At 46.6% G+C, this 18,341-nt stretch overlaps 1 protein-coding gene across 1 annotated transcript in view; it reads left to right on the top strand.

Annotated features, from left to right (window-relative positions):
- The window catches only part of LOC126210650 (esterase FE4-like), a 180,464-nt gene that overhangs the window by 13,850 nt on the left and 148,273 nt on the right, over positions 1–18,341 (top strand). The window contains exons 2-3 of the mRNA XM_049939980.1: positions 3,028–3,165; positions 6,180–6,336. Coding sequence (XP_049795937.1) covers positions 3,028–3,165; positions 6,180–6,336 — 295 coding nt within the window. The remainder of the gene's footprint in view (positions 1–3,027; positions 3,166–6,179; positions 6,337–18,341) is intronic.

Raw genomic sequence — 18,341 nt, 5'->3', positions numbered from 1 at the left:
GTCCCTTAGGGATTCAGACACATTTGAACATTTGAACAATACGCCTTCCTTTACCAGTTTCTTGGGTGCTTTAGTGTATCTTAACTATGAACGATGGGTACATCTATGAGCTGTTAATATCATTGCACCTAATTATGAAGCTTTACGTGGCAAACAGATTCTGTATCGACAAAAAAAACTACTTTACTTGCTGGTAGCGGAATTCTTCTTAACATCATTTGTACATGTACGCACCATGGGCGGGTATGTAAACGATTAGAGTTGCCATTATCTGTGATGTATGGAGATGTCACCAGAGCGCAATAGTATTGTTCGCGTTTAGAGTTGTACCAGGCTGGTGGGATTTAAACGGCGAGTAAACAGCGTCGGAAACTGGACAGTCACTGTGAAGGACACTTAGTGCCGCGTGATCGCAATGAGAAGGCGTTATTAGCGTCTGACAGTTTGAAAGGGCCTCAGTGTGGGTTGCCATATGGCCATTTTGCCGAATCGTGCGGTATCCGTATTTTTGGAGCATTCGGATGTGACAGTGGCACGGTACAGAATGAAATTTTCATTCTCCAGCGGAGTGTGCGCCGATACGAAACTTCCTGGCAGATTAAAATAATGTGTTGGAGCGAGACTCGAAAGTGTGCCCTCGGCGGGCAAGTGCTCTGCCGACTGAGCTACCCAAACAAGACCCGCGACCCTCCTCACAGCTCTACTTTCGCCAGTACCTCGTCTCCATGGCTTACAATGTCTCCACAATATCCATTCTTCCAGGAGTGATAGTCCTGCATGTTTCGCAGGAGAGCTTCTGTGAAGTTTGGAAGATAGGAGACGAGGTACTGGCGGAAGTAAGGGTGTGAGGCCGGGTAGTGAGTTGCGTTTGGGTTGCACAGTTGGCAGAGCATTTGCCTGCGAAAATCAAATGTCCTGCGTTCGAGTGTCGGTCCGCTGCACTGTTCTAGCGTGCCAGGAAGCTTCAGTGGTATGATGCTGGAATGCATCTGAACGTGAGGGCATGCGTACTCGTCGCCAAAGCTCTAGTCGACCACGTCTGACCATCACAGGCCGTACTGCACACCGAGCATATCGTAATCTCCTTCACATCCTCGCCTGCCAAGTAATAGACTCGCTGCAGTATTTTGTGTCATCGTGGAACATTAGTCAGGCTAGGAGCAACTGGACTGGGGAATTACAGTCTCACATATAGGCTGTCTTTAAAACACTGAGACTGTACTGGCCAAAGAGCTTGAGCGCCACAGATAAAATACTCCAGGTCAGAGATATTAACTGCAGTTCAAGGCCACACACTGCCTAGCACGAAACCAAGTCCACAGTACATATATGATAATTGTTAATATTTTTTAGAAGGAGATAAGGATCTTTATTGTCTATAATACAACATACAGTCACCATTGATCTTTATTTTACAGTTGCCATTTCCGACTTTGGCCCATATAAACAAATACTCATAAGCATTTAATTTCTTCTTCTTCCTCATAGACAAAATAAATGGCATGCTGGGAACCATTGTACCATAAGGCTGTTTAGCCAACAGTCCTGTAGTCTCAGCAATACTCCAAGTCTTCCAAGCAATAATGTTCGCTTCTGAGAAAGCTTGAAGGCCACCATAGTCTGCATGGTTGCCCCAAACAACAGCCAAGGTGAGCCCTGTTGAGCCTCCAAACACTGCTTGCACAAGTGAAATTAAGCCGCAGTCCACGAAACACATTGGGGCCTCCAATTAACTGCTGTTTATTAAACTGTCCAGCCAAGTCAATATCAATTGCTTTTAAGCTTTTAAGCTGTAAGCTTTTAGGCTCCGATACACAGGCACACTTGTGTTAACGTGCCTCAGCAATGCCTCTGCGACGTCTAGGTTACCGTCGTCGCTGGCGGCGCAGTGTACCTGTGTACAGGTCGTTGAAGGCCATTGATATTGACCTGGCTGGGCAGTTCTCCAAACAGCAATTGGTGGGAGGACCGAGTGTTTCTCGTGGACTGTGTCTGAACTTCACTTGTGATGTACAAGCAGTCTTTGGAGGCAGTACATGGCTTACACTGGCTGTTGTATGGGGGAATCGTGCGGACTATGGTGGCCTTGAAGCATTTCCAGATGCTAACATTCTGGCCTGGAAGACGTGGAGTATAGCTGAGACAGCAGGGATACTTGCAAAAGTCCCATATGATACTCTTGTTCCTAGTAAGCCTTTTGTTTTGTCTACCAGAAGAAAGAAGAAGTTGAATGCTGATGAGTACCTGTTTATATGGGCTAAAGTTGGCAATAACAATTGTAAAATAAAGATCAATGGTGACTGCATCTTGGGTGGTACTGTGACCAGGAAACATGGACTGTTGGTGAATGACTCGCATTGTGTTCAGCAGTCAACTGAGATTCTGAACCACCGAAGATGATCATCGTTGCCTAGTATGGCAGTGATCTGCAGAGAGATCCCGTTCCCCATTGTTTTACGGTGGCACAGCAGCGTTACTTGTGGCATCACGGTGGAGGGGACTGGGTATGACTTCAGGTGATGGGTGGTATTGACTGAACGTCCTCAGTAGCATTGTGCCCGTTTTCAACAGAAAAACGTTGCTCACACATGGCACGTGTCTCTATGACCGGCCTGCATGATGTTGAGGTACTACTGTGGCTAGAAAGGTCTCCATATATGTCCCCGAAAGAACAGGTGCGGGACCAGCTCGGGTCTGATTTCCTGCCACTGCCAGTAGGTAGGATATCAAGGACCAGTGACAACACTTGCAAGCCGGAATTGTTCAGCAGAGGATACAACAGTTTTACGACACCCTTCCCAGCAGATTCACTGCACGCATCGAGGACAGACGACGGTGCTACGCCAAACTGATTGAGTCCATACTGCCAAGCTCTCTGTACATTTCACGTGATACTGTAATCACTGAATTAACACTGCATACCCTCCCTTTCCTTTGAGTTTTCCAAGAGCCTTTGTACCATTAACTTCATAAAATATTTATTGACTGTTAACAATGCCTTAAGAATGTTTTTGACGTGTGTTGCAGCCCCCACAACCTGCTGGCCCCTGGACAGGCGTATTTGATGCCACCAAACAGGGGAACGTCGAGTCGCAGCTGAACATCAGCACAGGCAAATACGAGGGGGAGGAGGACTGCCTCTTCATCAATGTCTTCACTCCCAAGGTGAGCAAACGAATCCACTGCTATATTTCCTCTGTTTCTTGACCGCTAACAGATCACAGGTACAAGATCCACCCACCAAGCAGCCCGCAAGACCGCTACGGTCCAGGTTCGAATCCTGCCTCGGGCATGGTTGTTTGTGATGTCCTTAGGTTAGTTAGGTTTAACTAGTTCTAAGTTCTAGGGGACTAATGACCTCAGTAGTTGAGTCCCATAGTGCTCAGAGCCATTTGAACCATTTTTGAACCAAGCAGCCTACTAAAGTGGTGGCGAGCAAGATCGGCCCAGCTGACACAGTACAGCCACTACAGTTTCCCCGAATGGAAATGGAAATGAGCATACGGCGTCAGTCGCCGAAGGGTCCCAGTCAGGAGGTTCGGCCACCAAATGCGAGTCTTATTTAGTGCTATGCGACATTGGGGAACTTGTGCGTCGACAATAGGGATGAAATGATGATGAGGACAGCACAACACCCAGTCCCTGAGGGGAGAAAATCTCCCTCCCCAGCCGGGAGTTGAACCCTGGCCCCCGTGTGTGGCATTCCAATGCGCTGACCATTCAGTTATTGGGGTGGACCACAGTTATCCAGATCTAATATTATTTGGTTGGTGCATGAGCCTAATCTGCGTTTTCTGGGCTGAGGACCTTATGGTCAGAAATGAATGATTAGCTCTTTATTGAAATAACTTACACATTGTAGCAAGCACCTGTTCAAAATGATAGCCTTTAGTCTTAACGCTCCACTTACAGCAGTACACAATAGTTTGCTGCATATTCCCAACTACTACTACAGTCTATTGTATGAAAGTTAAGATGCCAGGGAAGAACATACATGGTTGATGACGGAGCTGTGAGGCCAAAAAGTGTAGAGGCAGACAGAGGTTGGTATACATCCAACAAATACCTAAGAATAAAAGTGCTGCTCTGAGATGAAAAGGTTGGCACTAGAGAGGAAGTCGAGTCGCCAGCATCAAACCAGTCAGAAGACTGATGACGTAAAAGAAAAGTGAAAGGAAGCAACAAGATCCATTGTAATCGGTCTTGCTTCTGTTTCTACATAGATTTCATTCCTGAACATCATCATGTAACCTCACAGGAATTAATCAGAGCCAGCAGTTAAGTCATTCTCAGTAGCCTGCATTACTGCTTCGGAGACAGCTGTGTCAGTATGTCAGTGGAAGCACCACTCTCCTACACGAGGTCCTCTACTAAGAGACCTGAAGAGGTCTGAGCTCCTGCATACTGGAGCAGCAGAAGGAATATGGTCTACTGAGAATGACATAACTGTCAAAATTAGTTTAGTACATTTCACGAGTGTCAGCACTGTACTGTTTATAACATCCTAGCTTCAATAGGAATTGAGATATGGACAAAAGTGTGTTCCTTTAACCCCTACCATAAAGGCTTCCCTGCACTACAGGCATGTTGCGTGGGTGGGAGTAGTATCAGCCTGCCTTATCGACCTGTTTTGCAAAGCAGCATATATGTCAGGGACACAATACAGTTCACCAGCCCCTGACTTGTAGATTTCTCTGCACTGGAGGCATGTTATGTTGGAGTAATATTGATCTGCTTTATTGGCCTGCTTTCTGTGGCAGCCTGTATGTCAGTTGCAAAAAATGGTTTTTAAGCCCCTGATGTGTAAGCTGCCATGTATGACAGGTAAGTTGTATGAATAGTATTGGTCTGCTTTATCAATCTGTTTATCAGGAGCTACATGGGCTATGGGCACTGCTGTGGAATGTTGAGATGGTAGAGGAGGGGATGTACAGAGAGATGGGCACAAGAGGGGTTGGATAGAGTGACAGGGGACAGGAGGGGATGGATAGAGAGAAGGGGTAAGAGATAAGGGCCAGAGAGAGGGAGGACATGATGGATACTGAGAGGGTGAGCAGAAACTGGAGAGAATATGTGGGGAGGAGGAGGAGGCGGAGTTGAGCAGAGAAAAGGAGAGGAGGAGATGGACAAGGAGAGAGAGGAGGAGGGAGAGATGCAAGAGTCAGGTGGAAGATGTAGTGGAATAGTGAGTAGGTGACAAGGAAGTGAGGGAAGGAGGAGGTTAACAGAGAGAGGGAGAGGAGGTATTGGTCCGAGACAGGGGCAGAAAAATATGGTCAGAGAGAGGGGTTGGAGAAGTTGGACAAAGGGAGAGGATGGACGAGATGAAGAGATAGAGAGACTGGGGATGAGGAGGTAAGTGGATAGTAGTGGGAGGATTAGGTCGGCAGAGAGATGGAGGGAGGGTGGAGACAGAGAGGAGTGTGCAAAATATGTGTGACATCTGCACATGGGTGAAGCCATGGGGAAAAGGATACTATACAATGTATGTGAATATTGACAGACATACTTAGGGTCCTCATTGTTGCACTACGCCAACAACATGGCAAATTTGAACAAATTGGGACACATAACTATTAAGATTAAAAAACAGCCGACCAGTTGCAAAGGATAAAGTAATCTTTACCTAGGTTTAGATAGATTTAAATCTATCTTCTTCAGAAGGCGGTAGTATTACATTAACATGGAGTGATATGTCATCGTTGTTTTTACAAACATCTGCATAGCTCCATTAGTCCAAATAAAATATAACTCTGAGGATAGGGTTTGTCTGACAAACCCTATCCTCAGGGTTATATTTTATTTGGACTAATGGAGCTATGCAGATGTTTGTAAAAACAACGATGACATATCACTCCATGTTAATGTAATACTGCCGCCTTCTGAAGAAGATAGATTTAAATCTATCTAAACCTAGGTAAAGATTACTTTATCCTTTGCAACTGGTCGGCTGTTTTTTAATCTTAATACGTGGAACCGTTGCTGTTGCGCAGCTATGTTTAAAATACACATAACTATATTAAATTCTGCAGCCTTTCAGTGGTGTAAAATGAGCCCTCGTTTCGACAGTCTGCCCTTTTGTGGTGCATCCATTCCCTTGCTGTCTACCCAATAACATTTCGACACTTATGCGAGGTTCTTCCATGAAGATGATACGAGCTGTTGTTTTTCTCCACCAGCTGCCTTCAGAAGGCGCCCGTGGCCTACCCGTCATGTTCTTGATACACGGAGGTGGACTGTCTGCCTTCTCGGGCAATGAAGAGTGGTTCGGGCCAGATCTGCTCATTCAGCATGGCATCGTCATGGTCACGTTCAACTACCGGCTAGGGGTGCTCGGTATGTAGAATAACAATAAAACAATAATCACTCATTCTTTCATCACATGTACCTCTAGAAGTAAGACAAATCACTGGGGAACACTTCTATATCTACATATGGTATAAATTAAAGTTCCCTTGCTCAATTTGTGCCCGTGTATTCAGGCTAATCTCAGGAACTACTGTAGGGCTTTTGATGTGGTTTTCATCAGTGTGTAGACTGATTCACGAGCGAGGTTTGGGTGTACAAGTTGTTAACGTCGTCCAGCTGCGGGCACTTAGTGCTGCCCGTCTGAAGCCAGCAGAGTGCGCAACTGGTCACTATTGAAATGCAACTGAAGTGCCGGAAAATGGGTACATGGCAGACGGGCTGAAGCAATAAGGACACCGTCTGTCATGCTTATCAATTGTTCCCCGATCATTGTGTAAGCAAGAAACCGAAGTACATTATGTACTGAAGAACACGAATCCAAGTAGAGGCATGATCCATTCCGCACCAGCATATGGATATCTGCATAAAATTGGCAAAAGTCAATCAGACAGATGCGATTGTGGAGCGATTAATACGGCGGATAATATTGTCTGATAATATCTCTGAACAGTGATATCAGGGACAACATCGCTGTACACGAGGCACTTCAGTTTGAAATAAGCAACCCTAATTCTTTGGCAGCTATAAGTAGCACCCTTAACCAAATAAATCACGGAGAACTTCTAAGGTTCAGAACACAAAGGAATATAAACAGTGAAGCGTCAGCACACTGAAGGTTACCACAGTCGCATAGTAAGAACACTGTTACTACCTAATACACACACTAAGGTACAAAAAAACTACGCAGCACGAAGGAATTATTCGAATGCGATGGAACTCGGTAGATGTGATGTACATCTACATACAGACAAATGATTCCAATTTCAGAAGAATTGGACGATTTATTCAAAGGAAGGAGATTCACAAATTGAGCAACTCAATGACGCTTTGGTTCACCTCTGGTCCTTACACAAGCATTTATTCGGCTTGGTATCAAGTAACAGAGTTGTTCGATGTCCTTCTGAGGGATACGATGCCACATTCTGTTCAGCTGGTGCGTCAGATGGCCAAAATCCCACGGTATGTTGGAGGGTCCGGCCCCTAATGCTCCAAATGTTCTCATTTTGGGCAGCAAGAAGAGAAGCGGTCGAAACTCTCACCGAATACAGACGTGCAATATCTTCCTGAAACGTAAGCCCTGGATGGATTACTATGGCTTACCATGAAAGGCAACAAAACGTGGCTTATTTTTTGAAAATCTTCGACGTTCCGCTGTGCTACACTACTGGCCATTAAAATTGCTACACCACCAAGGTGACGTGCTACAGACGCGAAATTTAACCGACAGGCAGAAGATGCTGTAATATCCAAATGATTAGCTTTTCAGAGCATTCACATGACGTTGGCACCGGTGGCGACTCCTACAACGTGCTCACATGAGGAAAGTTTCCAACCGATTTCTCATACACAAACAGCAGTTGACCAGCATTGCCTGGTGAAACGTTGTTGTGATGCCTCGTGTAAGGAGGAGAAATGCGTAGCATCACGTTTCCGACTTTGATAAACGTCGGATCGTAGCCTATCTTGATTGCGGTTTATCGTATCGCGACATTGCTGCTCGCGTTGGTCGACATCCAATGACTGTTAGCAGAATATGGAATCGGTGGGTTCAGGAGGGCAATACGGAACGCCGTGCTGGATCCCAACGGCCTCGTATCACTAGCAGTCGAGATGACAGGCATCTTATCCGCATGGCTGTAACGTATCGTGCAGCCACGTCTCGATCGCCGAGTCAACAGATGGGGACGTTTGCAAGACAACAACCATCTGCACGAACAATTCGACGACGTTTGCAGCAGCATGGACTACCAGCTCGGAGACCATGGCTGCGGTTACCCTTGACGCTGCATCACAGACAGGAGCGCCTGCGATGGTGTACTCAACGACGAACCTGGATACACGAATGGCAAAACGTAATTTTTTCGGATGAATCCAGGTTCTGTTTACAGCATCACGAGGGTCGCATTCGTGTTTGGCGACATCGCGGTGAACGCACATTGGAAGTGTGTATTCGTCATCGCCATACTGGTGTATCACCTGGCGTGAAGGTATGGGGTGCCATTGGTTACACGTCTCGGTCACCTCTTGTTCGCATTGACGATACTTTTATCACTGGACGTTACATTTCAGATGTGTTACGACCCGTGGCTCTTCCCTTCATTCGATCCCTGCGAAAACCTACATTTCAGCAGGATAATGCACGACCGCATGTTGCAGGTCCTGTACGGGCCTTTCTGGATACATAAAATGTTCAACTGCTGTCCTGACCAGCACATTCTCCAGATCTCTCACCAAATGAATACGTATGGTCAATGGTGGCCGAGCAACTGGCTCGTCACAATACGCCAGTCACTACTCTTGATGAACTGTGGTACCGTGTTGAAGCTGCATTGGCAGCTGTACCTGTAGACGCCATCCAAGCTCTGTCTGACTCAATGCCCAGGCGTATCAAGGACGTTATTACGGGCAGAGGTGGTTGTTCTTCGTACTGATTTCTCAGGATCTATGCACCCAAATTGCGCGAAAATGTAATCACATGTCAGTTCTAGTATAATATATTTGTCCAATGAATACCCGATTATCACCTGCATTTGTTCTTGGTGTAGCAGTTTTAATGGCCAGTAGTGTATAAGGGTGCGTAGATGATATGCAAATGGGTCCTTCTATGAAAAGAAACAGCACTCCAGACCATCATTGTCAGGCTGGCGTCCGTCAGATTGGTATCCAGACACTGTCCAGCACGTCTCCAGAAAGGTCTGTAATATCACAGTACCGTAGAATTGTCTTTAGTGATGAGTCCCACTTCGAATAGAGCCCCAACGAGCAGCGAACACGTGTCTGGAGGCAACCCGGGAAATGGTGGGGTGTCACCCTGTCACGTACCATACAGCCTGACAACAGCAGATATGGTCAGAGGTGCCTTTTCGTTTCATAGCAGAACCCATTTGGTTGTCATCCGCGGTTTTCATACAGCTTAGTGATACGTCGACGATATTCTACGGCCCATTTTATTGCTCTTCATGGCAAACCACACTAGGGTTACATTTGAACAAGATAACGCCCGCCCGTGCACAGTATGAGTTTCTACTGCTTATCTTCAAACTTGTCAAACCCTACCTTGGCCAGTGATGTCGGCGGATCTCTTTCGAAATGAGAAGGTTTGGAGCAATACGGGCAGCGCCCTCCAATCAGCTCTGGGATCTTGACGACCGGACACGCCAGTTGGACAAAATTTGGCACGATATCCCTTGGGAGGACATCCAACAACTGCATCAATCAATAACACGCAAATAACTGCTTGTACAGGAGCTGTAGGTGAACCAACATGCTACTGAGTTCCTTAATTTGTGAAGCTCTTTCTCTTGCCTAAATCATCTTTTTTTTAAAATTGTGATGAGTTTTTTGCCTGTAGATGTATATCTCATCTACCGATTTCCGTCCCATTCGGATAATTCCTCCATGAGGCGTCGTCATCCTTCTTTTGTTTTTTTCCTGAGTGTATTTAACACATGTGGGGCATTCAAAAATGTAAAAGAACACAGTTTTTCTTCAGTTCGCACACCAGAAGTTAATGCAGACATTCGCTGAAGAATTATTCAGAACCCAAAGAAGTCTACACGTAAACTGGCCAGCAGGTGCATGGAAGTTGGACGAGTTGCCAGCGAATACTGAAAAGTCTTAATTTGAACCCATATCGTATGACGGTTGTGCAGCAATTACGGAAGGATGACAGTCAGAAACGTGTAGATTACTGCAGGTGGCTTTTGAATAACATCAACGATGTGATTCTTCAGTTTCTCCCGGCGTATTTGTTGCTCGAACAGTCCACGGGCACTGCCGGTTCATAGTTTCCAACGGGCACAATGTTTCGGCGATCAGACATGTCGCCATCGTTAGGTGCGCTGACGAACTGAGCACCTGAGGGCGGGCGGCCGATTTAAACCCCCTCCCCCCGCGGGCCGCTCTCTCCACGGTCCGCGCCCGTGGTCGGTGAGGCGCTGGCGTCGGCGTCTGTGGTGGCGTCAGTGTAATGGGCACTCGTCCGCCCTAGTCGCCCGTTAGTTTACTTTGCTGAGCGTCTTTTTATGGTAAAAATGGTTCCCATGCCCTTCTGAGGCAAGCCGCAATCTCGGTTGATGAGTCCGTCCCTGGTACGAATTTTGATACCCTCTCTAACGACGCTATCCCAGTATTTAGATGTCTGTGCCAGGACCCTGATGTGTTGGTCGCCCATTTCGTGATATTCGGACAAACAGTGCTTTGCGACCGCCGACTCGTTGGGATGCCCAAGTCGAGTGTGCCTCTGATGTTCTCGGCAACGATCTTCGATGGTGCGCACTGTCTGTCCAATACAAGTCTTCCCACATTGACACGGAATCTGGTATACGCCGGCCTTTCCGCAAACCGACATCGTCTTTGACACTTCCCAATGATGCTCGCGTTTTATTTGACGGGCAAAAGACAGTTCGTACTCTGTGTTTCCTCAATATTCGTCCTGCGCCAGTGTACGGTATATAGGGAGTGGCTCTCTCTTTCTCCGTGGCTCCTTCCGTCTCCACACGCTGTACTGTAGAGGTGGGGCGGAGAGCGCGTCTCATCTGCCATTCCGAGTACCCGTTTTTCCGGAATACAGTGTCGAGGCGTTCCAGCTCTTGGGGCAGCCTCTCTGCATCCGAGATGGTGCGCGCCCTGTGCACCAGTGTTTCTAGCATTCCATTCCTCTGCGGAGGGTGGTGGCAGCTGTATGCTGGCAAATACAGGTCGGTGTGCGTTTCCTTCCTGTATAGCCCGTGGCCATGGGTGCCATGCGCTCTTCTTATGACCATGATGTCCAGGAATGTTAATCTTCCTTCTGCTTCGGTCTCCATAGTGAATTTGATGTTCGGATGTATGGCGTTCTGGTGTCTAAGGAAGTCTAGGAGCTTGTCCCTTCCATGGGGCCAGATCACGGACGTGTCATCCACAGAATGTAGAAAACAAGTAGGTTTCCATTTGGATGACACCAAAGCTTCCTCCCCGAAGTACCCCATATAGAAATTCACGACCACAGGCTAGAGTGGGCTCGTCATTGCGACTCCTTATGTTTGTTCATAGTATTCTCCATTAAAGAGAAAATACGTGGTGGTCAGAATGTGCTTGAAAAAGTCGGTCGTCTTCTCGTCAAATTTCTGTGCAATAATCTCAACTGACTCTCGAAGAGGCACCCTGGTGAAAAACTCACCAGGATATCTGAGTATTTCCATTACATAATGAGTGATGAAGTATAGTTTCATCTTTCTAGTCACGCGAATTCATAGAACACGAAGTACTGGCCAACGGAGAACCCTATCATTATGTGGCAGCAACCACTCTATGACGAAAAAATCGGTGATTGGTGCATCGCACCACCCTATGACGAAAAAATCAGTGTCTGGTGCGTTGTAACGAGCAACATCGGACCGATATTTTTTTGACACTACCCTGAACACAGTTGCATATAAAGAAATTTTTGATACATTTCATGCTCAGCTCACTGAATACTGCTTCTTGCAACAAGATGGGTAACATACTGCACGCCTAACGTATCCCTGGAACGAGTCGACGATGTCTTCACTGAGGATCGAAATGTCAGCAAAGATTTATGGCCACCACGTTCGTCGGACGTAGCAACATGTGATTTTCAGCTGCAGGGACACATGAAGAACACGATCTATGAAATAAACCCACACCTAATACTTAACTGAAAGACAACATCAGCCGTGAATTGCCGAACTTTACGCCGAGTGTATCTGAATACGATTAGATGTGCACAGCTCCCTATTGATGTTACAAGCAGTCACTCTCAACGTCTTCTGTAAATGTACTTTTCACTGTGTTTTTTTATTCTAAATAAGTGGTAAATTCATTTCAGTTCTTCGTTTCTGTAATTTCACTGTAGGCTATATCCTTTATACTGACACGGGCTACCCTCATCTGCGCCAGTATTATGAGCTTAGTATAGCACCAATAATGCGAAGCAGGTTAATGACTGAAAACAGATAACACAAAATCCGACAATTACACAAGCTGTACAACTTTGCTACCGCCGTTTTTTCCCCAACATTTGAGGCTTTAATGAAACAAATTGGTTGCACATTTATCATTCAAAATATTTTCCATCGCTGGCCACAACTTTCTCCGATCTTTTGGGCAGTGTACGAATCCAGCGTCGAAAACATTGTTCATCTTTTGAAGCGATCCACGAATCGATCCAATTTGTGACTTCTTCATGAGATCGGAAGTGTTGGTCAGCCAGGCCGTGCGCCATTGATCTGAACAGGTGATAGTCAGAGGGAGCAATGTCTGGAGAATACGGCGGGTGGAACCGCCCATTTTAACGTTTCCTAGTACACTTTGACCTGTTTTGCAACGTGGGGTCGAGCGTTGTCGTGCTGCAAAATCACTTTATCGTGCCTCTCGCTGTATTGCGGCCGTTTGTCTTTTAATGCTCTGCTCAGACGCATTAACTGCGTTTGATAACGAGCACCTGTGATTGTTTCACTTGGTTTTTAACACCTCACAGTACACGACGCCGAGCTGGTCCCACCAAATGTAGAGCATGATCTTGGAGCCGTTAATACACTCCTGGAAATGGAAAAAAGAACACATTGACACCGGTGTGTCAGACCCACCATACTTGCTCCGGACACTGCGACAGGGCTGTACAAGCAATGATCACACGCACGGCACAGCGGACACACCAGGAACCGCGGTGTTGGCCGTCGAATGGCGCTAGCTGCGCAGCATTTGTGCACCGCCGCCGTCAGTGTCAGCCAGTTTGCCGTGGCATACGGAGCTCCATCGCAGTCTTTAACACTGGTAGCATGCCGCGACAGCGTGGACGTGAACCGTATGTGCAGTTGACGGACTTTGAGCGAGGACGTATAGTGGGCATGCGGGAGGCCGGGTGGACGTACCGCCGAATTGCTCAACACGTGGGGCGTGAGGTCTCCACAGTACATCGATGTTGTCGCCAGTGGTCGGCGGAAGGTGCACGTGCCCGTCGACCTGGGACCGGACCGCAGCGACGCACGGATGCACGCCAAGACCGTAGGATCCTACGCAGTGCCGTAGGGGACCGCACCGCCACTTCCCAGCAAATTAGGGACACTGTTGCTCCTGGGGTATCGGCGAGGACCATTCGCAACCGTCTCCATGAAGCTGGGCTACGGTCCCGCACACCGTTAGGCCGTCTTCCGCTCACGCCCCAACATCGTGCAGCCCGCCTCCAGTGGTGTCGCGACAGGCGTGAATGGAGGGACGAATGGAGACGTGTCGTCTTCAGCGATGAGAGTCGCTTCTGCCTTGGTGCCAATGATGGTCGTATGCGTGTTTGGCGCCGTGCAGGTGAGCGCCACAATCAGGACTGCATACGACCGAGGCACACAGGGCCAACACCCGGCATCATGGTGTGGGGAGCGATCTCCTACACTGGCCGTACACCACTGGTGATCGTCGAGGGGACACTGAATAGTGCACGGTACATCCAAACCGTCATCGAACCCATCGTTCTACCATTCCTAGACCGGCAAGGGAACTTGCTGTTCCAACAGGACAATGCACGTCCGCATGTATCCCGTGCCACCCAACGTGCTCTAGAAGGTGTAAGTCAACTACCCTGGCCAGCAAGATCTCCGGATCTGTCCCCCATTGAGCATATTTGGGACTGGATGAAGCGTCGTCTCACGCGGTCTGCACGTCCAGCACGAACGCTGGTCCAACTGAGGCGCCAGGTGGAAATGGCATGGCAAGCCGTTCCACAGGACTACATCCAGCATCTCTACGATCGTCTCCATGGGAGAATAGCAGCCTGCATTGCTGCGAAAGGTGGATATACACTGTACTAGTGCCGACATTGTGCATGCTCTGTTGCCTGTGTCTATGTGCCTGTGGTTCTGTCAGTGTGGTCATGTGATGTATCTGACCCCAGGAATGTGTCAATAAAGTTTCCCCTTCCTGGGACAATGGATTCACGGTGTTCTTATTTCAATTTCCAGGAGTGTATTCGGTTTGGCCGCCGACATGGAAGTATGGCCAGGATATCCCCGTGCTTTTTTGCGTTTAGGGTTATCTAATGAACCCATTTTTCGTCCCTGGTCACTATGCGATGCAGAAATCTCTTCCATTTTTGCCTCTGAAGCAACTGTTGACAAACACACAAACGCCGTTCAACGTCTCTTGGTTTCAGCTCACACTGGACTCAAGTTCCTTCTTTCTGAAACATGCCCATAACCTTGAGACGTTTTGAAATGGCTTACTGTGTCACTCCCAGTAATGGTGCCAATTCTTCTTGAGTTTGACGCGAGTCTTCACTCAGCAATGTCTCCAGTTCTGCATCTTCGAAAACATTCTCTGTTCCATCGCTATGCCGGTCTACGACGTTCAAATCACCTTTCTCGAAGCGTTGAAACCACTCACGACACGTTCTTTCACTGACAGCGTCCTTACCATAATAGAAATTGCAATCCAAACTCCTATTTTCACAGAATGAAGTGGTTCCTCATGAATAGACAATGGATTTGCAGTACTCCACATACGAGAATTTTGCGAGTTCATGTACCCGGATAAATGAAACCACGCCTCATCAGTGAAAAACGTTTCATTAAGAATATCCCTTCCATTTTGTTGAACGAAATTTTTGCACCATTGACAATAATGCAGTCTCTTGCCATGATCAGTATTTTTGAGTTCTTGCACGACTGTCACTTTGTATGGGAAAAGTTCTAATTTTTTCCTTACACCTGTGTGCACCGTTCCGACACTAACATCGATTTCCTGGGCGAGTTTTCCTACTGACTTGTTCGGACTCGTGGACATTTTATCGGAAATATTGATTAGTTTATCCTCAGACAAAACGCTAGGATGACCACTTCTCGGTGCATCTGTAACTGAACGCGTACTTCGAAATTTGTTAATCAAATCTCGCACCGTATCGCGATGTGGGAGTTTTGTCTCCGGAAAAACTGAATTAAATGTTTGACGAACTGAAACTGTGTATTTACCGCCAGCTTTGAACACTTGTTCGACTAAAAACACACGTTCTTCAATGGTTAGCATTTTAACAGTGACAAAAACGAAACAGACGAACAAAGGAACTAAAGTTAAACGTTCACGTCAACACGTAACGACACACACCAGCGACACTACTGACGCTGGCTGAGATAAACGAAACAGTGGAACGTTGGGAGAGTCCACCTGAAGGGAAGTAACCCAGGCAGACGAACAATCATGCGGCACGCGCGGCTAACAATCATACAGCACTGCGGAGAGACTTTTTGAACACCCCATATGTGTTAAATACACTCTCAGGAAAAAAAAACAACAAAAAAAGGAAGACGACGCCTCATGAAGGAATTATCCGAATGGGACGGAAATCGGTACATCTACACCTTCATCTACGTGATTACTCTGCTATTCACAATTAAGTGCCTGGCAGAGGGTTCAATTAACCACCTTCAAGCTGTCTCTCTACCCTTCCACCATCGAACGGCGCGCGGGAAAAATGAGCACTTAAATTTTTCTGTGCGAGCCCTGATTTCTCTTATTTCATCGTGATGATCATTTCTCCCTATGTAGGTGGGTGCCAACAGAATGTTTTCGAAATCGGAGGAGAAACCGGGTGGTTGAAATTTCGTGAGAAGATCCCGTCGCAACGAAAAACGCCTTTCTTTTAATTATTGTCGCTCCAATTCACGTATCATGTCTGTGGCACTATCTCCCCTATTTCGCGATAATACAAAACGAGCCGCCCTTCTTTGAACATTTCAATATCATCAGTCAGTCCCACCTGGTACGGATCCCACACCGCACAGCAGTACTCCAGAATAGGGCGGACAAGTGTAGTGTAAGCAGTCTCTTTAGTAGATCTGTTGCACCTTCTAAGTGTTCTGCCAATGAGTCGCAGTCTTTGGTTTGCTCTACCCACAACACCCTCTGTCCGGATACTTGACCCCGAAAATTTCTCGAGTTTTCTCAATCGAACCTGTTTTCACATATGTTTTCATAATTTGAATTCTTTCTGCTATCGAGAAAGTCATTTTGCAGACCGCAAAGAGAAACGTCTAATTTTACCGATAAAATAAACTGAAATGACGACAGAGGGATGCTATTAATCGATTATTGCATAAAACTCCCCATTGTTGTAGCTGTTTATTTCAGAAGTCTGAATATTGCATTCGCATTCAGTGGGGAGGCAGGTTACCTTTGAATGTGGTTCAAAATGGTTCAAATGGCTCTGAGCACTATGGGACTCAACTGCTGAGGTCATTAGTCCCCTAGAACTTAGAACTAGTTAAACCTAACTAACCTAAGGACATCACAAACATCCATGCCCGAGGCAGGATTCGAACCTGCGACCGTAGCGGTCTTGCGGTTCCAGACTGCAGCGCCTTTAACCGCACGGCTGACTTTGAATGTGCCACGCGATATATTACGACTACAACATGTTTTTATAAGACATGTTGCAGACAAGCGGTGCAAACTGAACAAATGAAAATAATGTACTTCTAAACAGGTATACGCCACACAAAAAGTAGATAATATTACATGGAATCAAATTTTTATGTATTAATTATATAGGTAGAAACCGATGGGAACTTTATATTGTAATAGTTCCACACATATGCACTATGCTGGCCTTACTGCGGCACGCGGCACGTAGCATACAACAAATGTCAAATTGACAAGACCTACACTGTATGCTCGGATATACGAGGATGATTCAGAAAGATCTTCACTTACTAACAAGATGTCACTTATGTAAGTCTGCAGGCTTTCGTGAGCGTTGTCACTAAAGTTAAAATCTTCTGGGTCGGCAGGCCGCGTCATATTTCCTCTAAAAATAATCGACGTTTCGACGCCTCTGCTAGGACCTTCTTCAGGACCTTCCGGTGTCCACTATTGCTAGAACGCTGTCAGAAACTAGCATCGCGTTCTCTTATAAAGGGGAGTTTTCCCGCTTTCGTGCTCGAGAAGTGGGAGTATTGGTTAAAATTCTTATGGCTTCCGTTGGAGGGCCATCGTCGTAGGCTAATATTCCTACAGTTATGCACAAGACGGGGCGTTATTCGCTAAACTCTTGTGGATACTATTGGTGGCCCATCGTCATTGCATAGAAAGACACTATTCGACACTTACGCTGGAGAATGGATATTGGCTGAAATTCCTCCTACTGCTATTGTTTGGCAGTCGTGCGAAACGGACAGAGCTGGAGAGGGGGAATGTTTACCCAAATTATTTTTGTCCGCCGAGGTGACTTGCAGCGCGTTGTTTATGTCGCTCGCACGCCGCGGCTTCACATTTCCTTCCTTGATGGCGGGGAGCCAAGATGCCGGAACCCTATTCAAATTACATGCGTTCTTGGAAATTTCAACCGCTTCTCGAACCTTTCTTCTATAAATGTTGGTTTCCTTCGCCAGCATACGTACGTCATTTAAATCGATATCAAAGCCACAGTTCTCACGATGTTCCGCTACTGACGATTTTACATTTTGTTTTAGCCGCGTGTGCCGTTCGTGTTCGTTAAAGCTTTCTTTAACAGTTCTTCCCGTTTCGCCTATACAGGGTGTTACAAAAAGGTACGGCCAAACTTTCAGGAAACATTCCTCACACACAACGAAAGAAACACTTCACGGCATTCGCTTCAGAACTGCTACAAATTCGTCGGGCAATAGACCGCGCCGCTCGAACTGTCAACACAACTGCCACTGCTAAGAGTATCCTACGACTTCCACATCGCTGGCAACGGGTTACACACAATGCTGGTGACTACTTCAAAGGTCAGTAAAACGTTGAAACACGTATCTATTCTGTACGAGCGGTAAATAAATAGTTGACTCTATTAAAGTTCCAATCCTCGTATTAAATATTATATATGTGCTCTGGTAAAAATATCACATTTATTCAAGACTCAATAA

This window comes from Schistocerca nitens, chromosome 10, assembly GCF_023898315.1.
Source record: "Schistocerca nitens isolate TAMUIC-IGC-003100 chromosome 10, iqSchNite1.1, whole genome shotgun sequence".
NCBI classification, from domain to species: Eukaryota; Metazoa; Arthropoda; class Insecta; order Orthoptera; family Acrididae; genus Schistocerca; species Schistocerca nitens.
The sequence above is the reverse complement of the archived record's forward strand: the minus strand, read 5'-3'. Positions and strand labels throughout refer to the sequence as shown.